General features: G+C 41.0%; 1 protein-coding gene across 1 annotated transcript in view; it reads left to right on the forward strand.

The window, feature by feature from the left end:
* cdh2 (cadherin 2, type 1, N-cadherin (neuronal)) overlaps nt 1-27,500 on the forward strand; it is a 60,199-nt gene that overhangs the window by 19,850 nt on the left and 12,849 nt on the right. Inside the window, exons 3-9 of the mRNA XM_023427208.2 lie at nt 16,870-17,090; nt 21,216-21,383; nt 22,671-22,826; nt 24,157-24,301; nt 24,657-24,829; nt 26,223-26,360; nt 26,838-27,023. Coding sequence (XP_023282976.1) covers nt 16,870-17,090; nt 21,216-21,383; nt 22,671-22,826; nt 24,157-24,301; nt 24,657-24,829; nt 26,223-26,360; nt 26,838-27,023 — 1,187 coding nt within the window. The remainder of the gene's footprint in view (nt 1-16,869; nt 17,091-21,215; nt 21,384-22,670; nt 22,827-24,156; nt 24,302-24,656; nt 24,830-26,222; nt 26,361-26,837; nt 27,024-27,500) is intronic.

Raw genomic sequence — 27,500 nt, forward strand, 5'->3', positions numbered from 1 at the left:
GTGGGGGGGTGGGGACGACAGCTAGACAGCATAGAGAGAAATACAGGAAGATGGACCTGGTCTCATGTCACTGAGCTTCTTCCATATGTTGTTATGGCAGTGGTTGGGAAGGTAACCAGATCCGACCCCCCCACCCCCATCAGCCCTGTAGCTCCCCCTCCCGAATGCTGTTATTGTCCCTGTGCACAAAGGATGGGGGATGTGTAACACAAGATGGAGCAGCATACTGAGGTTCATGGACAACGCCCTTTCCCAGACTGTATCAACTGACCATTTCGGGTCTTAGAAGTGTTACGTTTCACACCAAAGACACTATCTGGGAAAATGTTGGCTTCTTTGTTAGTGTGAATGGGTTCAACATGAGTCTTCTGACATGGGCCCATATTCTTGCTTCTGCCTGCTTTGGTATGAACCCGGTACAAGCTGATTATCATGCAACTACATTGTTGCAATATGGCTGCTGTAGTAAGCTGTTAGTTAACCTTACTGCAGTATATAGTGGTGACAACTTGTATTCATGTCAGCCAGAAAGGGAATAAATCGTAAGCCCCTTTTATACAGAGAACCCGCTGTATTGCTGTTAATCAGAGACCCCTCTTTATGCCTCCTTTGTTGTCGGCTTTGTTTAGTTCATTGTAAACAAGCAGTGTGTGATTTTCAGACTTTAGCATGCTAGTGGTCTGGAATCAGCCGCGTGATGTGTAACACGTCAGCGTCTGTCCCACCGTGCCGACTCTAACTTTTACACAGACGTAGATGCTGTGACTAACTCCACTGCATGCTTAAAGGAACTACAATGCCCCCTCATTTCAGGTTCGCACTTTTTATACAGAATGGGGAGGTGGAATTAAGGTGCAACATCCCCACCTTGAACAGGCTGCGTAAAAGGGGTTTCAGAAAACAGCTGAGTGACAGCGATGTGACAATGCTGTATAGCGCATTATAGGACATGATCAAAGGTGTTGTGTATAGTATATGGAATTAAGTCCAGAGCTGACCTGTGCTGATATGTATTAGATACCAATCTTCACTCAGTGACTCGTTAGTTTTTAACATTCTCCCATGAAAAGCAAGTTAACATTTATTTACCATTTTGTAGTGTTTGCTTTAACAAGAAACTGAAAACCCACCCTCCACTGCCTTTTGTGTACAGGGTTAATGAGTGTAACAGCACCCTCTTTGATACTAATGGAAGTTGCTGGACTTAATGAATTCAGTATTGTCTTTTTACACACTTTTTTCTGCTTTATGTTGATTTTTGCTCAGTACAATGATGTGCTTCAGAACAGAGTAATGCGTTTGAAAGAAAGGATGGCTTTCAAACCCCGTCAACTTAAGCAAAGTTTTACCTCTGTGTGATTGGCAACAGTGGGTTAATGTGTATCTCTTAGCTGAACATGTGCAGGAGGCGGCGGGGGGTTGTTGTTTTAAACTCTTAAAAGCCTGTAGTCTGACACTGTACAGTCTTATATACACAACAGCTGTGATAGCTGTATTTACTTTAAACCACTTTGATTTTTTTTTTTTTTTATGTTTCTCACCTGAACAAATTTTAAGGGTGAGAAAGGTGTCTATTATATAATCAGAAAACAGTCAAAGTTGAATCAGGATCACAGTGTCTGCAAAAAAAAAGAGGTCATACTGGTTCGCTGAGTGTGGTTAACATTAGTAGTGCTAGCACAAGTAGCCCTCTTACATTGCAGGTTAATGTCCATATGTCTGTGCTGAATGTAGTTATGCATTGCTCCAGTCCAGTGGGTTATAGATTTATTCTGATGTAGCCTAAAAACAACCTTTTTTCATTTTCTAAATCAAAATACCCCCAAACTGATGGTTTTATGAGATGTCACCTGTCCCACTTTTCACCTAGCTTGTTTTCAACATCCGGACATTTGCACTGGGAAAGGGGGCTGCAGCCCTTGCCAGTGGCGGTTGGCTGCATAACATCTTAGAACCAACATTTAACTAGTGTTGTACATTAATAAAATATTAATTATTAACTAGTAAGGTAAGCAAAACAAAACTGTTTAGTCCACTAATCGCTAATATATAATATACACCAGCACTCCATTATAGACTTAAATCCTTGATTTTAAAGGGATAGGACAGTGAGCCTCTATGTGAAATGCTGTTTTTTAAAAAATTGAAAACAGTTGCTGGATTATACTGAAATACTTGGCCAAGTATTTTTTTGTGCTTTTGAATTATGTGGTCACAAAAGTGCAGTGTCAGCATTTCTACACGTCAAGATTAATTTCATGATGTGTTTTTCAGTGTTTTTAATTAATACAGCATTTTCAAATGCATGGGACCTTTGCTTGTTTTTAAAACCCAGAATGACTCTGATGTACTTGATTCAAACCATATGTTGAAGGGGCTTGAAAGGGTTCCACAGCATCAACAGACACAGCTGGTTAGCAGTCTGTGATCTCATAGCATGCCATGTTTGCCTTATTTTGCTGCACTCGTCAGCCGTGCCAAAGCCTTACCTCTGCTAACTAATTATTTGCCCTCAGATGCCAAGTCACATGCTGATGAATAACCTTCAAAAGCGGTCAGTGTCATGCTTTCCTGAGGAAACAATAAGACCTGGGGAATATATTGTGGTGAGTTTTTTAGGGCTCCACAAGTACAACGCTGACGTCACAGAACTGGCAAGCCTGTAAAAACGTCAGCTGAATGTTGTTTATGGATGCTGTGTCTGCCTATTTTGGAGGGACATCTCGTTGACACTCACGTACAGTGTTAGTATGAGAATTACAGTCTGCATTGGTAGTGAGGTGGCAGTGGACAGTGAGTTACAGCCTGTCTGCCCTCAGCACTGATCATTAACAGTTCTAACACACTGGGATATTGCAGTTTGTTTTACTGCTCCTATCAACAACCATGCAGGGCTATAGACATGTGCTATTGAATTCATATAATGTGAGTTATTAGGCTGTACATCTTGAGTGTCCATGTATATTGCCAGATCTGTCCCGTGTGGTCCTAGAGGAAATAGAGTAGCGGAGGAGATCATATTGGTTAATAAGCAGCTGTGCCATACCCTGTCCACAGAAGATATCAACAAAAAATAAAAGGTTATTATTATTGTCATTATCATTATTATTATTATTATTATTATCACCCCTGGACTGCTTGTACACCCACCTGAACATGCTCACACATCTGGTGCAGATAGTCTTTGTTCAAAACAATAAATAATGAGGTTACTTTTAGCACAGAGTTTTATCAGCCAATGAAAGTAATGAGATTAAGCTAGTAAAAAAAAGACATATTTCTTGTGCCCACTCCAGTGAATCAGAGGTATGTGGATAAGTGGAGAGAACAGGCTTAGACGAGAAGCAATGTAAGTAATAAAACCAGCCACAGACCAAGTGATGCAGCTCCCACCATTCCCATTGGTCTGTTCATACGCTTTAAAAAATAGGATCAATTCCAGTCTCAAGAATTGCTATTCTTATACCTGCAGGCCTAGCAGAGGAGTTTAAAAGAAAATAGGGCCCCACCTGGAACAATTTAATCCTCTATTTCCAACAAAGAAGCAGTGCTGCATCATGTACCTGGTGGCCAGTTGTTGCCAACTTTACCCAACTTTGGCCTTTCCCAAGTAATGAAAAAGCAGACGAATGTCCATAAAAACCAAAATTTCTTTTTCTTCATTAAGTTATATGTAGCTTTTCGTGTTCGCATGTAAGCTGTAACAAAGGAAAATCTTCTCAGCTGTGTAAGAAAGTCTTACTGCCATTTCTCAAACACAACATCTTGCATTCAGGGATTAATCCTGAATAGTGTTAGGAATCAACTTGTCTGTACTTATGTATATGTGAAGGAAGAAAGCAAGACAAACAGGGCGGCACATCAGGAATTGGGTGGTGGATTAGGGTGCAACAGTGTGGTTTGATGTTTAATCACTCCTTACGCGTAAGCTGTTCTAAGGGGGATAGAAAGGCTTTTCAGTAAGCTTTAATGGCAGTGGGATGTCTTCCTGGTGAATCTTGCCTCTGTTGGCATAACACACTGTGAACCTGCATTTTTTGTTTGCCTGAGAGGTTCCAGTGAAGCAGAATGTTAGGACAGCACAGACCAAACATAGCACCTCACTTCTCTCCCTCTCATCTGTCTCTCCCGCTCCCTCTCTGGGTTGGTTAGGGTGACTCACGTGGAGGCACCATGATCACTTGCATTTTTGAAGTTTAAAAGCCCACTTCACAACAGTGTAGATGCGCTGTCAGGCTTAGCCTGAAAGCATTGTGTAATTAGGCAACAATTACCCTGCTTAGTAACAGATCAGGCTGCTTTTGTGACATTCAAAATAAAGAAATAGACAAATGGAAACAGTAGGAAAACAGCACACACTCACTATAAAAGGGTCATGATTAAAAACACTACTGATTGTTTCCTTGAGTTACATGCAGAGACCACACGACAGCACCAGAAGCTGTCTACAGTGATTCACATGTATGTGCCACCTGCTTGTTTGCGCCACCACTGTCGATGTTAGTGTGACCCTGACGAACACCGCTATCACTGCGAGGCGACAGACTATTCCCACGAGTCCGCGTGTTAAAAACCCAAGGTCTGGAAACATTTCCGCAGGCGGCCTTTCCAAATGGAGACAGATTTGTACATGGCCATGCTTGTGGTTTGGTGTTATACTGCAGACAAACTGAGGACAGATGTGTTTGGAGTCATTTTCACCCCCCCTTCCTACTCCCCCATGATCCTCTATTCCCTCCCTCCCTCCTTCCAGTTCCCCTAATCTGGGAGTCATTGTGTCTGTAATAAAGCACAGCTGCACAGATCCTTCTCTGAACCCACTCAGTTCAGCTGATTACATGGGAGTAAGAGGGCTCTCCTCTCTCAGAGTCCAGTCACACTGCCATGCTCCCCACATGGTAATGCTCTACTGTTCCCTTAACACACATAATGCATGTGAGAGCAGACACTTCCTTGTGCTGGACTGATGCCAAGACTAATTGTTCACACCTGATGTTGCATTTGCACTGGGGAACCGTTACAGTGCAAGGACTGTAATATCCATTTCTATTTGTGATGTGTAACAGAGATCTTGCTCACATAAGGGAAATCATGTGCGTTCTTTATCTAAGCAGTATGAACTATTGCAGCTTTTTAGATTGAAGTTGTGTATACACATTTTTCAACTTTCTATAGGCCTTTTGGAGTAGAAAACTTTTTTTGAATCATCAAATAGTTTGTGTAGTTATAATGCCCCTCACACTGAATTATGTGAAGGCGAGACTCCAATGCAATATGTCAATTTGTCGGGGTGGATTGTGTTAAATTGCTTCTGCTGAGAAATAAAAAAGAAGTCATGCATATGAAAGTGGGCAGCCCTAATAGAAAGATGTGTCTCTCTTACAAATTGGTGCCACGTTGAGCATCAGAGGCTGAACCTTTTGCATTTAAGACAAAAAAAAACAGTAACAGGGATCAATAACAGCTCTGAGTTGTGCACAAGATGCCTGTATCACAACATGGCAGCTTTCATCCATATCAGATAAACAACTCAAGTTCTCAAAGTCTACATAATGGAAGCATTCAAAAGAAAGCTTTTAAATGGATTCTTTGTGTACTGCGCGTATACAAGTTTGTGCCATCAATTTGAAAATATGATTCATTCAGCTTTAAGATACAGAAATTAATTGCTTTGCACAGATAGATGTTATACTTCCATCCATCCATACAACAACCTGCCTCCTCCCCCTTTTCTGTTCCACTCAGTTGATCTCTTTTGAGCTCAAACTATGTGTGGGGGAGGGTCAAGCAGGTCAAAGTAGGTTAGTAGCAAGATGCATTCAGCATTTCAGTTGTAGTTTGATAGCTCCAGGAACCAACGCAGTACAAAGGGATAAGCTTGGTTGACACATTAAGACAGCGTTTGTAAATTCATACAAACGCATGCTTTCCTCTCTGTTTGCTTTCTTCGACTGGAGCGGCACATAACAAGCTGTCATGTGTCTGAAAGGCTGTGTATGTGTTAGATATGAAAGCTTTTGAGAGGAACATTGGGCTTGTCTTTAATCTTCCTGCTGTGTATTTTTCGTCCTTTTCTTTAAGCAGGAGCTAATTGTGTTTCAAGCAGAATTTGACACGTATTGATTCAAACATGCAATGGCAAATGCGCACACCCTGCGTATTGGCAGCTGCCCTAATCCGTCTCTTTGAAGAAGCTTTATTTTCCTTGCTGTCACTGTTTTGAGAATGTACTTCTTTTCTTTTTCTTTTTTTTTTTTTTTTTTACATTCTCTTTTCTCCCCAACCTTTCAGAGGAGGCAGGTTTCTACACCCAGTGACTCAACAGCCTTGGGTTTTTCCATATGTTGCTTTGTTTTGCTCATATGAAGAGGTTTAAGAGAGAGATTTTCAAGACTCTCATGATGTGTGGCGTAGGGCAAGAGAGTAAAAAGAAGATAATGGTTTGTAGCTGTGACTATAACGGTCTACCCACCACAATGACTCATTTGCTTTGTTTAGCTTGAAAAAGAAGCACTAAAATGTCCTTATGGCCTCTACAGCATAAGACTGTGTTTTTCCCCTTGTCCTCCTCCTCTTTCTTTAATATTCTTTTGTTTTGTAATTTAAAAGATATATATTCTACCCCTTCCATCTAGGAACATTTTAACTGATTACCACCATAACTGAATGTAGATTTGTATAATGTTCTAGATGTTGGTGTAAGCGGTAAGGCAGAACATACAGTATATAGTTTGTATGTGTGCAAATGACTTAGTAAATCATTTTCCTTTATTCCGAGAGCGATGCAGAAGCAGCGCCTATCTTATAGTATAGCAGTCTTCTCCAGAGGCTGTCAGCCTCGGCTTCCTTTGTCTGCCGCTTTGTTTCTCAGCCAAAGAGGATTCACATGCCTTCTCCTTTTTCTCCCCATGCCCCATCTACTCCAAAGGAAAAGGCAGAGAAGCAGGAATTCCATTAGCTTTGTTCTCAAAAACTCAGTGTGAACTTGTGTCTGTGCCACACATGACATAATGGCCCCAGAACTGGTCCCAGATCCCTATGCTTTTATTTTACATCTTATACTGTAGGTGAGTGCATCACATCTTTTTACAGACACTCGGTGTTGAATAAAATCCCTCACTTTTTGAATCTGGCTCAAATTGCTGCGCTCTTCTGTCTTGAGCACACAGTGGGATAAAGGGAAACCATATGAGTGTGTGTATGTGCGTGCATCCACGTCTGCATGTATAAAAAAAAAGGAAAAAAAGGAAAAAATGTGAACAGAAATGGCATGTTTGTGTGTGTGGTTAGGTTTGTAATTGGATGCAGTGGACCGCATCAGTCTTTACCTGAGCTAGTCATTTGCATGGGATTGATTGACAACTGAGCTATGCAAAGCAGACACAAGTATTATTCCTTACGAGGGCAGAGAGGTTGCACAAATCAGGCCTTTTTCATTAGATATCTCTGTCTTGTTAATTAGTATTGAGTCATTATTGTTAAGAAAATGGTTGAGTTGTTATTTGCTTACAGGCATATCCACTCTATTCAGCCATGGTCCATCTACTGGAGTGTTTGAGTTTATATTGGCAGATTACGTCTCAGGTCAGATTAAGCACAGTGGGAGGTTTCTTTAAATTTGCTGAAGTCATCATGTTCTCACAAGAATCATAAACAATCTACCTTAACAAGTAGAAGAATGGGGATCATCAGGAGGATATCAATCAAGAACAACATAAAGACACCAACGCAAAACTAAAAGGAGGTAGAATTAACAAAGAAAAAAAAAATCCAAACGTCCTTTGTGTGTGTGTCATGTATGCTGTGCCTCTAAACATAGAAATAAAACTGACTTCCTATTTTGCAGTGCACTTCTAATATTTTTCTATTATACAGGATGTTTTTTTTTACACCCACTGCAATAGGCTGCCTTGACTACCAGTCACTTGTGAATGTGTGAATATGACTCACTAAACAGACAGTGGGAAGTGGTACATGTAACTTGGACGTTTATTCATCTTATTCAGTTTTTTTCCTTGACTACCACATAATGTTCTTGCCTTTGTGTTTGTTCTGACTGGCAATTCTTGTGGCTTATTCAGCACCATGTAATGAAAATGTGTTTTAAATGTGGTGAGGCCATCAAGATGGCTACATTTATTACTAAACAGAGAGCATTGAAGACTGTAGAATTAGTATGTGCTGCACAGCTATGGATGGGGTGTGTCGCATATAAGCGCCTACCACCGTCACGCATGGTGGTTGTTATTATTATATACGGTGGCTGTATCCGCTTCAGTCCAGCATTAAACGAACGCCATGTCAAGCAATGACACAAGAGGTTAGACAATTTGTCAGAATTTAATCACATCCTAATATACAACCATGCTAATTTCATCAAAATTGATAACGTACAAATTGCATCCTTGGTGGTCAATCTCCCGGGAAATGGCTTTGTCTACTTGAACATTAATTTGCACAACCTTTGTCCAGTGCAAATCAAAAGTTTTAATGAACTGTGTGGTTTGTTGTCTCACATTTAATGTCTTTTAAATGTGTTGGAACATGTCCAATGTGGAATTTTATATTTGGAAAGATGCAGTGTATTTATGACTGACTTTAGTGTCATCCCATGCATTCCTGTAGCATAATAATTAATTTGTATGCCAAAATGTGGGTGAATGCAATCTTCCGTTTTACTCCTTCACTGCATGAATGATAAATATCTCAGTGGTCGGGATCTGATCAATGCAATATGTTTCCACACACTACTAAAGCATGCAATGTTTTAGAAGAGGGTGGTGATGGTGGTCCAACTGGTGTTGGAGTATTTCTGTCTGGCACCAGCCATCTTCAACCACACAGACGCCAGTAGTTCAGCAGTGATAACAGTTCTGTTCTCATTCTCAGTAAGTGAGTATCTTGTTGCACACCAACCTTAAGTGATTGTTGATATAATTTCCATAAACATGCACTTCTGACTCAGTTAAAACAGGAGAGATACAGTGCCAATGCTGAGCCATAGCATTGGCGGGCAGTGTTTGACGGATAATATTTACTACAGCGGAGACAGTGGAGCTGGAGAGCACAGCCTAACTATGCATGATTTTAACACTATTAGTTTTCCACTCGGTGAAAGCCGAATGAGACATTGACATCATTGCACAAGTCACCTATTCTGCTTTTCCACTAAAAGCTCTGTCTCCCTGGAACAATGGCTGGTACAGCTCTGGCCAGAGAGATATATTTCTGTTTCTTCTCTTAGCAACAAATCAGAGACAGGAACCGCTCTGCTGGTGTGATTAAAAAGTCTTACAGGACTCAGTGAACATGCCAGCAGAGGTTACCTCATCACTGGTCACTGCCTCCTTCTTTGTCTCTTTGATTTTTATGATGGCATTTTGACAGAAATGATCAAGGGGAAGAACTAAATAGCTTTGAGTCTGTGCTTTTGAGATCAAAAGGACCTAATAATGTCACATTACAGGTTTCACTGAGGCAGTTTTAGTGCACAGCCCTCGTGATCAGCCTCTTCAGAAAATATCAGCTCAGCTTGCAACCGGGGGCACTGGGGCTCCCAGTAATCAGCTGATGTAGCCATTGGCTGCAATACTTTTATACTTGTATTGTCTGTAACCCAAAATATATTTAAGAATAAATCCCCTATACCATCAGCTCTTTCATCTAATTCAAAATAGTCGTTAACTGCATGTATATACTATAGGCCACCGTTTGACTTACAAATGTGTAAAAGTGATGAAATGGATGTGGTTTTCTTATTTAAAAATGGATCCAGGTTTCTGGGTGGATCTGATTGTGCGTAATACTTCAGCTCTTTGTGTCTTTGTTTCCATCGCAATAAAATGCATAAAAAATGAAAGCGATCAATATCTGGTGTTTAATATTTATGGTTATTTCTCACCCAACCAGAGTCTCAGACATGAGTTTACTTTGTGTCCAGCTGAAAGTGCCTGAGACGCAGTAGCTCTGTAACAGCACCATGGCACAGCAAAGATGGATGCATGGTGCAGTGGAGCATTTACTAAAATGTGTATTACTGTGGTGTGCGGTCAGAGAATGACCTAGTAATACAGAAACAACAAAAAGTGATGCATGTGGACACCTTAAATGACTTATTATTCACAATCTTCTAAAAGGCATCCCAGTGTCTCGACCTGCCTTTGGCCTCCAACATCACTGCTTTATTTAATTCTTACTTGCTTTTGTTCTTCATCTCCATCCCTCGCTACTTCCCCCCATTAATCATTAAGGCATTTGTAGAGTGAACAAAGTGACCAATGCCAGCAGTTCTAAGGTGAATAAGGGTATTTAGAGCAATTAAAACCCTGTGGCCTTCTATGAGAGGACATAGTGAGGTCAAAGAATATCTGTTATGGGCAGGAAATTCAACACCTCATTTCATATAACTCTGATTTACATCTGAGAGGTTCTGCCAGTTGGGCGTTGTAGACTGTAGGCTTCAAGATTTAGAGACAGGAGGCTGTGTTTGTATAATTATGGTCACATTTACCTAACACTGAGCCCCACCATAGTCTACAGTAATTTTGAGTTTACTTCTGGAAAAAGCATCAATTATTGTCCTTTAAACTTCAAGGAGAAAGGACTGCTGAGCGTTTTTTTTCTTTTTTCTACCTTGAATCTGTAAAGCATTTCTGATTTTAGTCGTTTCATTTACCAGTATATTAACGGAAGGCTTTTCATAATGAGCTTCACCTGTAAGCATTTGCAGGGGGTCACAGAGCTTTGCTGAAAGACATCATAAAGAGCAAGCGTGTTTGACATCCTGGTAATGTGGTCAGTTTAATACCCCACTTAAACCTCTGTATCAAGCCGCTCGTCTCAATAACTCACAGAACAAAGTCCCAGTAGCTATGTGCTGATAACTGCAGAAGGATGTAGCTTAGCCTTATCAGCTCTTGGCTCCAGTGACACAGTAATCCACACAATGCTTGGCTGTCATTGTACTGGAAAACACAGAATCATTTCATTTACCCAACAAAGGCCCAAGAATAATTGTGATGTCCCCCTGTGCTCCCCCTTCACTACTAAGCCATTGAGATTGCGAATTTTCAAAGGCCAAATATTACTTATTCAAAAGAGCCGAGCTGTCATCATGCATTTTTTTTCTTTGCAGAGAAACCTGTTTTGCCACTGGAATAAGAGGCTCTTACTGAATGTCAGTTTATGAAGATCACAGCGGTCGGTTGCGTTCGGTTAGCTTTTGCTAAGAACCCAGCAGGTATCTACAAAGCATGAAGTTGATGTGTCGGCATGGGACAGCCAGTGGAGAGGGTGATGGTAGCTTCCTTGAGGCTAATCGTTGCTGAGACACAACATAGAACCTTTTGTGCTCAACAGTAACAGGGAGAAGCTTTGACACTCTAAAGGAAATGGAGGTGACTCTTGGTCTGGTGGGGAGTCTGCTTACCTTGTAATTGTCCTTTGAATACAGTAGTTGTCAAAGGGGGTTGCTGTACCCTGGGAGAGCGAATGACCATGTGCTAATTTGGTATAAATACAAGTGTTAAAAGAAAAGAAAAAACACATCAAAATGAAAGAAAATAGTTTCTCTCTCCTAAGGGCCAGTTAGCTAGATCAAGGCAGCTTAAAAGTCTCTGTGTTTGAGATTGAGTAAGCTCATATGGCTCTAGCCGCTTAGACATCCATGGTGCTTATGTTTCTCAGTGTGGGTACCAATGTGGGTATGTGTGATAAGGGAAGGTGGTATCAATACGTTTTTAGAGGGCCTCTTCATAATTCTATAATTGAGGCAGCAGTCTTTGGAAGGAAAAATAGCTCAAACAATATGCATAAACTACACAAAGCAAGTGCTAGGGGAATGGTCACTGCAATCAAGCTAGGAAAATGAGCCAGCTGCTTGTTAAACGTGTTTATGCTCTGATGCAATTCCTCTTTAGTTTTCTTAATTGCTAGAGACACTGAACAGAGTACAAACATTGCATGATTTTTTCATGCAAATCCCTTACATATTTTAGGAGCAGCTATAAATGCATGGAATGCTTTGCGCGTTTGAAGTGCAGTGCATTAGTAAAATGCCTTCAAGGGCTTTAGTCTGGTGAAAGGGAGTATCATCATTCCCAGATCCAAGCTTCAGCTAAAAACAGTTTACTTTCTCTGAAGAATAACCGATTTTCTAAAAACAGAAATATACCTCAATCTCATCTCTGCATCTCAGGTTCTGTGAATAAGTGGACATTTAGAAATGTCTTGATTCAGACAAGTAGTGGAACATTCCTCAAATACCAAGATTGCCCCTCTACCAGTGCTGGTTGTTTTTATTAAAAAAGAGCCGATGATGTTTTCAAAACCCCAGATTTATTGACATAATTCCTGCCACAATTAAATGTAGTTTTGGATCATCAGTTTAAATGTGCATAGTGTATATATTTGTAATAAAATGGAAATGAATTTATTGATTGTCATTTTCCACTGGAAGATTTACGTAGAAAAATAGCCTTACATTTTAAGCATCTGCATGGAAATGGCTATAATTGAAGAATAGGATTTAATAAGTTGTATAATGGCGTTTGTTTACTTACCAGCCTTGAAGCTGTGAGTAGGCATTCATAATAATAGCATGAAAAAAAAAAAATTCAGTTGAAGGAAAAAAACATGCATGCACAATTACACATAGCAAGCAGTCATCTTATTTTAAAAACATTAGTGTATAGTGCTTTTAGCAGTTTGTGCAATAATTGGGCAATTAGAATATGCTGTGAAGGATATTTTTGTGGTTGGGCACCAAGTCTGTACGCCATTGACCTTAATTTAGCGTATTCTCCCCAGTTTGGGATGGGATTAGAATTTCATATCACAGCAGTTTGAATTGAGGTACCAGAGTGCGAGCTCCACTGGGGCTTAACAGGATCTTATAAACAGTGGTGCTGGCATGGATGTCTCACACAGCACATTCAGTTGGAGCCTCCGCTTCATATTGCATTGTCTCATCGTCAGTGTAGGCCACTGTACTAAACCTGGTCACATTCATTTGTGAATAATGCATTTTGTCAGGGGTGTTGTATCGTTTGCCAGGGTTGGGGGTGGGGGGTGGGGGGGTTACCACTGGGGTATTTGCCTGGGTCTGCATTTATCTGCGGCTACTGATGAAACACCTATGCTGAGTATTTCTCAACTGTCAGTGACCTCACTTCTCAGAAATGAATGATGGTATATTGGGATGATCTCACATGAGAGGTTTCTGTCTTGTCACATTTAGAGGGACTTTCAGCCTGCTAATTTGCAGCCACTGTATTTGGCAGGCAGGCGTAAAAGCCTAGATTGTGGAACATTTTCTTTTCGTCTGTGCAGTCAGAGTCGACATTCCATGTTCCAAATTAAATGTATCTCTCTCTGCCTCTCCCTATCTCTCTCTCTAACTATTTGTGTCTGTCTGAGTTAGAGTTATCACGTGATGAAGCAGACAATAGCGAGGCACTCTGGCACTACGGAGAGGTTAGCCGAGGTTTTTGTGTTGCTTGTCAGTGAGGGGGGGCATCTAAGCCGTGAATAGGATCATTGAGTCGGAGATAATTTTGGGCCCCGGTGCAGGGCATTAGTTGGACAGGCCTTTCTGCTGACAGGCTTGTTTCTCCCTCTCCCTCTCTCCCCTTTTTTTTTTTTTTTTTAACCCCAACCCCCAATTCCCCTCTGCTGCATCGGCATTTCTGTCCAAACCAAAGGCCTTTATCGTTGTGCCTATGACGACATGTCTGATAGGGCGTGGCAGCCAAGATCTCTTCTAGCCATATACCTTGGGGAGCCAATACATCTAGATATAGATAAGTTGAAGCAGCCAGGTTTAAAGCCAAGCCACACTAGACATTTCTGTGGTTTTGTAAGCCACCAGAGTCTGTCTGATAAATGAATAGGCACATGCTGGACATTCCTATTCATTATCATTGGAAATGGTCGTGCCTGCTGGGAGTTTTTGTTGCGATTGCCGTGGGGGCTGACTGTTGAAGGGTCTCCCAGAGGTGTCCTGATGGCTAAATTTCAGACAATGTTAAAGAGCGGCTTAGGCTAAAATAACCCACATGGGGAACACTGCTGTCAAGTACCCCAGAACACACACTCACAAAAAATGTAAAGTCAAAAATGCCAGCAGGACAGAAAATGAAAACACATGGGCTGCAGCTTCAAGGTGCAGAAAGGCAATATATGTGAATCCAAAATTTGGCAGCAAGTGTTACATTACTGGTGTCCAGTTACTACGTATTGACAAATAGCTAACTGGAATGCCCTAAAAACAATGAGGGAGGAGGAACAGGCCAAAGTAGTACAGCTGGAAGAATGCAGAAGTAAATATAAGCATCAGACAGTTCCTTTTAATCATTACGGCAACCCAAGCTCATTCCTGCCGGCAACATATATTTCAACTTCAGCTAATTTAAATAATCACTCAGTGTTTATTTTCAGTATATAATTCATTACAATTTCCTTGAGTCAAAAATGATGTCTTTTAATTGTTTGTTTTGACCAAACGACACTGAATACTACAGACATTTACAATGATTTAAAAGACAAAATCTTGCAGCAAATCTTGGTATTTGAGAAGCTGGAACCATTTTTTTCAATTGAGTCATCTACTGATTGTTTCAGCCATACCTACATTTGCTGGGTAACACTGTATGGTATTCTTAATCCGAGCATCTGAGTCAGAAATAGCGTGAGTGAGACTTTGCCCACCAGCAACAATGTGAAGCTTAAATCTATGGACTTTTCTTCTGCTGTACTGTGAGTTATTTTGACAGTCCCTTGCTCTGTATTCCACCTATGTCTGAGTATCTGCTGACTTGGGCTGGCTAGGTTGATTGCCTGAAGGCTTTGAGTTTACAGGTGGCTGGCTTTGAGGCAAAACCTTCAGAAAGAGAAAGTCATCTATCTGATGTCAGCTTTGCCAGGCTCAAAGAGAAAAAAAAAACTAATTGGTCAATAGTAATTGAACAAGAACATACAGGAAGGAGAAGGTCAATATCAAATGTATTCCAATGTAGAAGAAAGATATTGTCATCTTCTATCTTCATTATTGAAACCGCTGTCTCTCCGGCAATGCTACTTCACCTTGTAGGCAATATTTAGATGAATAGCAATTCTTCAGGTAAAAAAAAGTCCAGATTGCAGTGCTGCTTTCTTCTTTTGTCAGTGTTTAAATCTTTTAGCAGGCTGTAATGGAATGCAGCACATGGTCCTTGCAGAAATTTGTTCTCCCTGTTTGGGTTTTGATAAAGTAGAGTAAGATTGCATTTTCATTCATCAGGGTGAATACATTGTGAATACACTGCATGCCAATTTCCGAACTTTCCTTAGGCGACCTCATTTTTTCTCTCTCTCCCCCTCTCTTTCTGTCTTTTACATGCATTCTTCTTCTAACATTCAAAAACATGCTAGTTTGTATAGGATGCTTGCTGTGGTATTTGGTTTTTGCCACTCTTTTCTTTCCTTACATTCACTATTCTATAATAGTTTCTTTTTTTTTTTTTAGAGTAAGATTCGCCATCCCTTTCCTGCTGCTGTCTTGTATTCAGCCATTGTACCTTTATTTGCTCAGGTTCATCTTTGTCAGTGCTGAAACCAAGGGTCTGAAACCACTTGCCCTGTTGGCTGTTATAAGAAAAGTGTCAAATTCACCCCTGTCATCATTTGAGAGATTTATTAGTTGTAGGTTGTGGTGCACTTTGGCAGAATTGATTGCAAGTGTGTGAGCGATAATATTAAATTAGGCCTTGGGGTAAATGTATGACTTCCTTTAGACCCCAAGCTGATCTACTGCATCCTCTCCCCAAGCCCAGAGGAACTCTATGCACTCAGACTGCAGATGATACTCTGAAGACATCAGTGGGTCCCCAAGGTAGCAGCACAAAGGAAGATTAGGCACCCTTCTTCAAGGCTTTTGTTAAGTAATTCCACATCTGCTTTAATAATTCAAAGCAGCACCAGCAGAGCCTCCACACAAACAATATATGGTAACGTTGTGATCTCTGAGGCCGGGAGGAATTTTTATCTTTCCCTTTATGCTGTTTCGTGTGCTATAAACATGAGGTGGGCCTGCCAGGGAAACATATCCACACAAAAGGATCACACAGCTAGGCTCTTAGGTGTTGAACTATGTTTGTGTGTGTGTACATGTTTGAGTTACGTAGGTTGTGCTGTACTGTCACTCACTTGTAACATGAACCAATGTTGTACCACTGCCACTGAGGCACCTGTGGGACTCAAGCCCCCATGAGCAGCCTGTCTGCAGTATCTGTATGTGTGCATGAGTTTCGGTGTGTTTTCTGTGTGAACATGCCGATGAAATAAACATCACATGCACTTACTTCTGTCTCTCGAGGTGCTGAGGATAGGTAGTCATCCGTGGAAGCCATACCTGTATGTCATGGGGGACAAAGCTGGCATGCAATGGCCTTAGCTGGAAATAAAATAAGACTTATCTAGCCGAATTTAACATCTTTATACATACTGTATTTATTTTCTAAAATCCAAACACAGAGGGGCATTTAGAGAGTCTAATATACACATCAGGTTTTAAATGTATTGTTTAGGGTTTTTGGACTCTTCTTAATAGCCCTTAAGGGGAACACTTCCTTTTTTCTTTAGTTTTCTCTCCCTCTGACTCTCCTCCACTGCACCTGTTTTCAGCAATACCTTTGGGGCACAGCTTGAAGTGAATAATGTATGAGCGAGAAAGAGAATCAGAAAACCTTTGTGGACCTTCTGTCTGTCTCTCTGTCTGGCGGGCTGTCTGTCTGTCTTCCAACCCCTTTGTCTATGTATTTAAGTTTTTTTTCTCTCCCTAGGTTTCTCTCTCACTGGTAATTTTTAACTTGAATCTGTGTCTGTCTCTTGCAGTGAGGTTTCTTGACTGTGGCCGAGGTGGTCTGGTGCGGTTTGAATGCAGTAATCCCTCTGACTTCCGGATAGAGGCCGACGGAGTAGTTTATGCTGCCAGGAGTCTTCAGCACTCTACACTCCCTGTGTCACCGTTGCTGATCAAGGCCAGTGACTCCACCACGCTGCAGCAATGGGTGACCCAAGTCAGGCTGATGCCCTCCACTCAATCCAGCCAGCAGGTGACTACACCTCAAACACTACTATAACATTTCTGACTTGTTTTGTCGATGGTCTGACTGATGTTACTGCCATAGAAAGGTGGAATGATCAATACTTCCCTCGTATCAAATAACATACGCTTATTAGACACACAGCACATTCACAGATGACTAGATCCCGAATGCTGGCTCTACACTAGAGGATAATTGGGCAGATTTTGGGTCTCATTCACCCCTCCCAACTTTATGGCGTTCCCAATTCCAGGCTGGTCTGAACCAGTTATCTGCCCAAACGATCCTGTAGTGTGAGGAGTTTACAGACATAATCTTAATGTTACTGACCTGATTTCCTGTAGCTTGAAAGAACAGAGATGGAATATTTAGCAGAAACCTGCAATAGCCAATAAGCAAGCTGATTGGGAAACATCACTACATAATATATTATTCTACCCAGCAATTGCCAGTAACTTCATACAAGCCCAGAGCACAGTAATATCAATATGGAACGGCGCTTGGAACGTCAGAGAATGTATGAAAATCACTAAATTTCTAATGAACACAGGTTTCACTTTCCCCTTGACCTGTGTACAAATAACAATATAGTTAGCTTGCACTAGCCTCATTTGAGACTAACAACACTTTATTTCCAACTCACCTCCAGCTCCTGCTACAAAATATATAAGCCATGCAGATTTTTTGGTGCAAACCATAGCACAAACAAATTGAACCAGCTGATGACCACGGTAAACCTCCATGTTTGTTTTATTTCGGTGAGACCTCAAGCCCCTGAAATTACCTCTGTGAAATCATTTAGTATATACACCAAGTGTGTGGTCTGGTGTCTGGTTGTCTGGTGTGTGTGCATTCTTACAATTAAAATATTAATATAAATTGGTTAAATGTGTTGTCATGTCTGTGGTCTCCCACATTATTAAAATTGGTTAAGATTTGAAAATTCTCTTGTGTGCACCAAGCCTAAATTGTAGCAGGTGTTCCAAGAGACTGGGTGGATGCTTGCTCATTAAAACTTAATGTGTCAATTTACTAGGGGCACAAACATATACTCAACACGGTCAGTGGGTATCAAGAGCAGATGCAAAATAGCTCCTCATAAAGTTGATTTCAGTGAACATGCCTTGTGATTGTGAGGTTATTGCCTTATCATCCAAAAAGGGACGCACCGCACCTCTTTCAGTACTTTGACGGGAAGCATCTGTCTGAGCTGTAGAGTGCCGCTCTAACCGTTCTGTTGGACGCGTTGTGCAGTCATCTGCAATTAGTTAGGATGACCGTGTGCTCATATGTCAACATTGTGGTTGGCCAAGGATCAGAGGAAGTGCACAAAAAAAGCACTGCACATGTCCTATCCGTCTGCCTTGTAACCAGGAAATGAAAAGAAGCTCTAAAGGCTGTGTTATTGCTGAGGTTTTAACTTCAGTGCCAGTGGATTATGTGATCCTGCTCAATTAGATAATATCTGTTGCTTTAAACTTACAGGATGCTACACAGTGACGCTAAACACACACAGACACAGACACATACAAGCTATTCTCAACTGGGTGTGCTGCTCCCTATCCTGACCCATTATCTAGGGTTATAAGTGAGACTTAATGTGCATGTGTTTATAATAACTGCGGGAAGATCTTAAATCATTAGCCGTCTGGTGTCTTAATGAACACCCCCAAATGCAGTAATTGTGTTTGTTTTACAAAGACCAATGTGCTTTTTGTTTTAATCCCTGTATTACACTTAAACAAATGGCCACAAGTGGCCATTTCTAAATGTGTGGTGCAGCAGATAATCTCAGGAAAGACGGGCATCATATTTTATGTGGGTGCAGATTAAAAGTTAATGCCGACAGTTATGTGTGTTTACTGTCAGTGCTACGGGTGCAGTGGTCTGCTGGGCCGAAATTAAACTTGCAGCCGGTAATGATTTCATGGCTTTTCAAAACACCATCGTTAGCCAGTGACAGTCATTACTATAGGGGCTCCTGCAGGTATGTGATTTTAATGATACCATTAGTCACCGTTGTCGGTTGGTCAAAGGCAAATACATATGTGTCCCTAACAGGTAAACAAGACTTTCTACAGGTTTCTTTAGATGTTAAGTAAAAGTGAGAATCTCACATGGGTTCTACATGTGTAAACAAATTATCAACTGTATCATCAGTGTCTGATCTGTATCTGTTGAGAGTTGTTGAATTTGTCCTGATTTGTCCATAATGAAATCAGGGATTGACTTTTCTGTATCTTGCACATTTATGAGGTCCTGGGCGCTTTATCTTCCCCCCAGCACAATTATTGTCATGAATCATCATGCATCTCTTAATCACATAAGTGATTACATTTTTTTATTAGTGCTATGAATGCTGCTGCCTTGGGGAAACATTTTAATCAATGGCAGCCAAACAATATCCTCATTAACATGAGAGTGTCCTCGTCCACTATCATCACCTCTATCAGCACCTCAGCTCCACCGCAGTCCGTGAGTGGAAAATGTTTCAGAATCTGAAAGAGGCAATTTTTCTAAAAGGGCAAATACACACATGCGTAATCCTTTCCACACTCTCACACACACTCAGGCCGACACTCAGCCTAACACTCTCCTGGACTCTGAAGTAGACTAATAGTCAGAAGATGGAGGGGGTTCTGATAGTGTGGATGGGTGCAGGCCTCCAGTGCACCAGAGATAGATGTGCTTTGGGCTGGACAAACCCACCATGCCATTCATCATTCCAGATGCAGGTTGCAAATAATTACTGCTCTCACTCGCACCCATTTTAATAGGGTAATAGATATTTCTGAAGCATGCCCCTTCGTTATCTGTCCGCTTGCCTCTCTGCATTTCCAATGTGTGAAAGCAGTATAATCGGATTTCAAACATGATTAGTGGAAGCTCTCCGACAGCTCCCCAGATGTTAGAGGAGGGGGAACGTGGGATATGGGTCACGATACAAGGTGGCAAAGTGGTAATTAATTTCTGTGTTTGCACAGAACATTTTGTAGTAGTTTCCTGGCCTTGAGTACCGCATAACCAATCAACATTCAAATAATTACAGGCAATAGTAAGGAAGATACTTCAAGGGACGTGACAGTTCCATTGAAATCCCAGCTATCATTCACTGACATTGACGGATTTTACATATTGTTTTTCTGTTTTCCTTCCCGCTGTGTTTTGTTCAAGGTTATTTTAACTTTCTCTGGCACTACTTCAGTCTTCTCAGTCTCTGGAGCAGCATAGGCAATTTGAGCCATCTGTGTGTTTAGTGTCTGGCTTGCAGGTACCATCCTCCTTTGTTTCAAATCTCATTCATTACAGCCGAGGGAGGATGGCAGATCCATTATGGAAGCTGGTCTGTCTGTGTGGGTGCATTTTATCAGCACATAAGAAGAGGTCTGACATTTAAAGCAAACCAGCGCTGGTGCTGTGCGGCTGCCGCAGTAGCCACACCAAAGTGTTTCAAAGCATATCATCACATGTTGCACTGTGGATATTTTAAGCAACAAAGAAAGTTGTGAAAGAATGGATTGTTTGATTGAACAGACATTTAGAGTAGGTATTACATTTGGAAGAGCTTATTAGGTTTTGCAGAAAATGGCAGCATGTTTGCTTTTATCACCACATCAATTTAATTTTGTGTAACAAAAAGGGAAGGGTCATTGGTCAGTCTACCATTGCAATAAGGTGTTGTGCTGTTAACATGATGACTCTACAGCTACGCTAGCAACTCTGTGAGGCTGTACTTATACAGTGATTTGAGCAAAATGCTCATGTCAGCATGCCAACATGCTCACAGAGATAATGATAACATTCTGCTGTTTAGCAGGTATAATGTTTAACATGTTTACCATCTTGGTTCAGCACGTTAACATGCTAACATTTACAACCTGGCACTGAACACAAATTACATGACAGATCCAGCCACGTGAAGTCAGTGGATCAGCAAAGTCAGTAGGAATAATTATCTAGAAACCATGAACGTTTGCATTACATTTCATGGCCATCCATCAGATGGTCTTAGGTGGACCAACTAACATTGCCATCCATAGTGCCATGTTGCTAGCGTGGCTAAAAATGTACATTATTTACAGCATAGATGTGATCACCACCCAGCTCTTGAACTAAATCATTTCCTTTTCACAGGTCCAGGAAGTTGCCGTCCCTCCAGTCATGTCCAAGGATTTGAAGGAAATAGTGTTTCCGTCACGAAACACAGACAGCCAACTCAAACGCATGAAGAGAGACTGGGTCATCCCCCCAATCAATGTCCCAGAAAACTCACGAGGCCCATTCCCGCAAGAGCTTGTCCGGGTAACGTAGCTCACCCAAGCACATGCACACACACATGCACGCACGCACGCACGCACACACGCACACACCACTCTCACAACTCCAAAGAAAATGCTTTTTGCTTGATTTGACAACCTTGTAGGCCCCTGCTGCCCCGAGCTCCCACTCAGAGGGTCACAGACATGAGTCTTATGCCTTCAACAAAATGCTTATATTTACAGCACTTTGCTAAAGGTCGGGGCTCTTTTTTACACTATATTATTTATCTTTTCTTTCAGGGGGCAGTCGGTGCCAATGTAACATGGTATTATTTATAAGCAGAGAGAAATCTGAAGTGCTCACCAGTACAATTGTTCCTCAGTTGCCTGTTGAGATATTATAGTCCTTTTATCATGGCTCAAGGACACGCACGGCCCAGTTCATTTGCAACAATTCTCTGGTTGGGGCTGGGTGTGGGTAGCTGACAGAGGACAAGCAATACTTAAAGAAGCAATACTAAGAAGAAGTAGATCCCTTTTCAGCAAATTAAGTTGACTTCCTTACTGAATGATAAGTCCTGTACATGCCATTTGTGTGTATTATATTTAATCCGGCCATATTAGAAGGGATGTTTCTGGACTTTAGTGGATGATATCAGGATGAGGAAATACTTTGTTTGCTCAGCATGGATCTGGGGTGTAGGCACAGAGGGTCTCGGCTTACAGGGCAAACAGGATAGACAGCGCAGCCAAGACAGAACTTCAATACTACACAGACACACACACTCTTTATATGCACTCTTTTACTTACACAGCACCATATTTTTAAACCAGTGCTGAAATGACAAGTCGTTAAATGAGTCAATCTACAGGACGTTATTGTCAATTTTAACAAATAACTGAATAATAAAGATTTGCTGGGTGTAGCTTCTCAAAAGTCAGATCTGCTTTACTGTTTATTGTTGATATAATTGAATACTTCTAAAAATCTAAAGACATCTCTATGCAATCCAATGAAATTTCTAGAAAATTATAAACAATAAATAATAGTCAGAAAATAAAGATTAATAATGTAATTAAGTTGTAGCTGTAACTTTGATGCATTCTGTTATTGTGAATATTAGATAAATTAGCCAATTGAGCCAGTATAGTGACCAGTACTAGTTTACTGCAGTTTATTGTCAAATTTAAGGGATCTAAAACACATTCCTTTGTTTTCAGATTTTTCTTTACCTCTCTAATATTTGTATGAGCCTGAAAAATCTGGTATGTTTCAGGTTCTAGTTAACATTGTTGGGAGGCATTCATTAACAAATCTTAACATCCACAGATTCGGTCGGACCATGACAAAAACCGGTCCCTCAGATACAGTGTGACAGGCCCTGGCGCTGACCAGCCTCCCACTGGCATCTTCATCATCGACCCGATCTCTGGAGAGTTATCAGTGAACAAGCCCCTGGATCGAGAGCACATCCCCAGCTTCCATGTAAGTTAGACACAATGGCTCGTACTAAAAAAAACCTCGGTAATGATCTCTATTATTTGCAAATGGTTTTTCCAGCTTACTTCATCAAGAGAAATATGTTCTGTCTGGTGGTGCTGTACATTCCTGCCAGTTGGCATGTGCTCAAGGGTCATGTGTAGCCTAAACTGCCTCCTCAGACTCAATAAAGACTGGGGTCTCCCAGGAAATCTGACTTATCCGTCTGAGAATTTAAGGGATTTAACGTGATGTTTGACGAGTGATGTGATGAATGAATTGGGTGTGTGTGTGTGTGTGTGTGTTAAATACATTAGGAGAACCTCAGCTCCTTGTAAAGCTGCTTTATTCATTAGTGGTTCTTCCATGACATTGCTATGGTCTTTAAATTATATAGCTGTATTTTTAATCGTATATTTTCATGTGCTTTAACAAACTGGTAGACATCAAGCAAGTAAAACAATGGAACATATTCATCTAAAGGAGTCTACTTGCGTTATATTTGAAAGTCACAAAAGACTCAACAAAAAATCTTCATAGATTTCCTAACTGGTTCAGTTTAAGTGAACTGTATGTGAACTGTAAACTGGAGAGCAACACAGGAGCATATCAGTATTGAGAGTGCTACTGATATGCGAGTTTGGCAATTAATTTTGCTGTAGGCAAGCAACACTGTAACATAGATTCATTGATTAATATGCACTTGAACTACACTATAAGGTAAACATGCACAGGCATATTATGTATACTGTACAGAGCCTGTAGATTTTTCAATATATACTACATTGCTTATATTCACTCTAGAGCACGAGTCCTGTGTCAGGCACCAAACCTGCAGTTTAGTGTCTGTAGGAAAAACATGTACTCGAGGTGCAAAAAGATTCAGCAGATCGGATTTGTTTTCGTAAAACACAACTGAACCTATGCTGAACCAGTGTTAGGCAACTGCACTGAGTGTATGTGTTTCAAGAGACAACTATAAAAATGCAGCTAGAATGCTTGTGTTGTTGTCAACTCTGGCGGGTATCAGACTAAATCTAATTTCTGTTTGTCTTTTTCCCTGCACGTGCTAGAGCTAGTAGAGGGAAAAACTTCTTCTTTACAAAGAGAGAATTCCTCACTTGGTCACACCGCTATGAAATAAAGAGGCTTTTCTGAACCTCTGCGCTTCTACATGCATTGAAAGATTTTAATTATGGTTTGCGGGGTTAATTATCACAGCAGTTTAATGGGTGATATTCAGTAAGTGGTTTCTCCCAACATATTGTTTGCACAGTTGATAACAGTCTTCGCTTGAACAGTTGTACAGTCCAGATGTGTTTGTGTTTTCCTCCAGCTGAGAGCTCATGCAGTGGACCTGAACGGCAACCAGGTAGAAAACCCTATTGACATTGTGATCAATGTAATCGACATGAACGACAACAGACCCGAGTTCACCCATCAGATCTGGAACGGCAGTGTCCCAGAGGGTTCCAAGCCAGGTAATATACCACATAAAGCCGCGCGCAGCACCGCACTGTATGAGCAAACGATTGGCTGTAGTCTGAGTCTCCATTTCCACATGATGCCATAGTGTTAGCAGATCAAAGGGCATTGATAACATTCCTGGGGTGGCCACTTTGTTAACTCTGCTTCTGCTGTATTAAAGCGATCAGTGGACTTTTGAGATCACCAAAAAGAACATTAGATGTCTATATTACAAAACTACAATTCCAACACTATTCAAATAGCACTGTTCGCTCAACTTCTACTATCTTTTGATAGGCACAAAAAGAAAAGAAATAAATGGACACATAACATGTATTTCCATCTTCTCTCTGTCTTTCTATCCTGTAGGAACATTTGTTATGACAGTAACGTCCATTGACAAAGATGACCCCAAAACTGCTAATGGGATGCTGCGTTACAAGATCCTGTCTCAGACTCCAGAGAGTCCGACCTCCAATATGTTCACCATCAACAATAAAACTGGAGGCATCATCACGGTGGCAGCAGGCCTGGACAGAGAGGTGACTGACACTTTTGTTTTTTTGTTGCCCTTCATTTCTTCACTCTTTCGCTTTACCTTCTCCTACATCTGTTTATGGGATAGCTTTCCCTTTCTTGATTTCATACACTTTAATGTGTTTGCCATTCTCTTCCCTATTTAATGTTTATGAACGTAGACTTATTATAAAATAGTCGGCATTTAAGTGAAACCTTCATTAGCAAGGCCATCCATTATATAAACTCATTTTCGTTCTGCATTTGCAGCTTGTTGTAGATGTAGATCAACATATCCATTTTCCATGTTTACATAAATGGGTTGTGCATTTTTTATATGATGACAAAACACAGCTTGAGTATCTTTGCTAATATCCAGACTGTCTGAGAGCTAATGAGCCAAAGTGAATTTTGCTGATTATCAGCTAAATGAGAAGTAGAAATGGACTTGGCTCTTTCACACTTATTTACTCTTACAAGGATGCAGCGTGCATCACTGAGCAGCTAAATGTTTCCCTTCCCTCATTCTCGCCTTCTGTGTTTTTTTTTTGTCTAAAGCAGAGGCTTTACTTGCATTTTCTTTCTCTCTATTTCCTGTGCTGTAAATGCTACCACTCTCTAATTTAATTGAATCGCATGGCTGTTTGAGAAAATAAATAAAATAGTATAGAAAGCTGGAGCCAGTTGGTGCAATTCTAGCGAGGGCAATCTGGCTAGGTGGCTGCTCAATCACTTCCGCCCTGGGGCCGCCGTTTTATGTCTGCCAGTTGCCACCATGAAAGTAATTTGCCCGACTCTCATTACCTAGCAACTGGGCCGTCACCTGAGTGGCTTTTAATGTGAAAAGAGTCATTTGTTAGCTTCATGATGGTGTACATAGCAGAGGTGTAAGTTTCACACATCCACTCGCAAACTCACATCCCCCCATAGGGAATAATCAGATTTATATAAAAAGCCACCATTAGCCATCATAATTAAGAAGCTATCCAATTCAGATTTGTTTCATTTTAGTTGAAAACATTAATACTCATGCACATTGAGTAACCAGCTTATTAGAGAGACTTGTAAAGTGTATCATAATCCAATACAATAGCCCAGAAATAAATCTTCATGGAGCTTATAATGCTCACTTTTTGCTGACACTGAGTCAAGAGAGGTGTTGATTCAACCATGAGGTCATTTTTGAGGCTGTAATTTGTGGTAGTTTTGTAGTGAACTGAATTATATACAACAGTGTTTCTAATCTTTTGCCTATCCTCATTTGCATACTTGACAGGGGGATTATATATTATCAAATGCTCAACATAATGTAGTTCACAATAACAACACATCTCACTTCACTGTTTAAATTGCTACATCATTGCCATACAAAAAATTATGTCTTAATCCTGTTATTGTTACTCTTCCCTCCCCCTCCAGAAAGTGCCCCAGTACACACTGATCATCCAGGCCACTGACATGGAAGGCAACCCCATGTACGGCCTCTCCAACACAGCCACTGCTGTCATCAGAGTCACTGACATTAATGACAATCCACCGGAGTTTACTGCTGAGACGGTAAGGAACAAACTCATATCTAAGGCAACACAGTAATCTTAGTGAGAGGGAAGCATCTCAAGGACCCTCATGTCGCCCCAAAGTAGATATATGCACTGAACCATCAGTTCTGCTCACTTAAATAGTTCTGCTTGCCCAGCATTTCCGAAGTCATACAGATACCCAAGAAGCCAGCCATGTGCAAAGTGTTATACCCCCCTCCAAATGTTGACACATACTGCTACGGGGATGTCTGCCCAAGTGAAGGAGGCACTTACCGTGCTTGCGAATCACTGAAATTTGTAATGCCACTGTTGTGCTATCAGGGGAGAGCAGGGAATGAGATGACCATGACGACATGATAAGTTACCTTAGATGTCTATTTACCCGAGATTGGTCCTGCTGTGCTGTGTAAGGCAAGGCCCAGTGTGTTTTCTGCTGCCACAGCAGTATCACTAACAGCTCGCTGTTCTGTACGTTCATGGTTTATTCATGCAGTTTTTCGGCGAGGTGCCTGAAAACCGTGTGAATGTCATTGTGGCCAACCTGACGGTGACTGACAAGGACCAGCCCAACACGCCAGCCTGGAATGCTGTCTACAAAATCACCGGGGGCGACCCCACTGGCAGGTTCTCTGTGCCCACTGATCCAACCACTAACGAGGGCCTGGTCACAGTCGTCAAGGTAAGGCCCCCTCTTCAAGCTCCGCCCTTTCCCTCGGAGATGAATAGTAAATTGTACTGTGTATGCTATACTGAGATGTCTGGGGGTGGTTGGCTCTGCATTATTTTTTGTCAGTTTGAATATTCTATCAGTATATCTATAACATTTCAGAATTTATTTTAATTACATTGAATTTGATAGAAGTGAAGATGTCGTGCTCAGTATGGCGTAAGAGCTACCAGCAAATTCTCAGCTTGAATTTTGTGTCAATTTGAATTCATAATACATTATTAAAACTTAGAATACAATTTTTAAAATTCAGAACACATTCCAGATGAATTTGGTTGGTTGCACACCTCTTACAGCAGCTCTCTTGCTGTTGTGTATCCTTGAACTGGCCACAAAAGGACACAGTCTCCTTATCTCATCTCACTATCTACAGTGAGCTTTCACAATAACAGCTTTTTAGCCAAGAGGAAGAAAAAGCCTTCATTCTTT

This window comes from Seriola lalandi, unplaced genomic scaffold, assembly GCF_002814215.2.
Source record: "Seriola lalandi dorsalis isolate HSWRI2012SDOR001 ecotype SW California unplaced genomic scaffold, Sedor1 jcf7180002054855, whole genome shotgun sequence".
Taxonomy (NCBI): domain Eukaryota; kingdom Metazoa; phylum Chordata; class Actinopteri; order Carangiformes; family Carangidae; genus Seriola; species Seriola lalandi.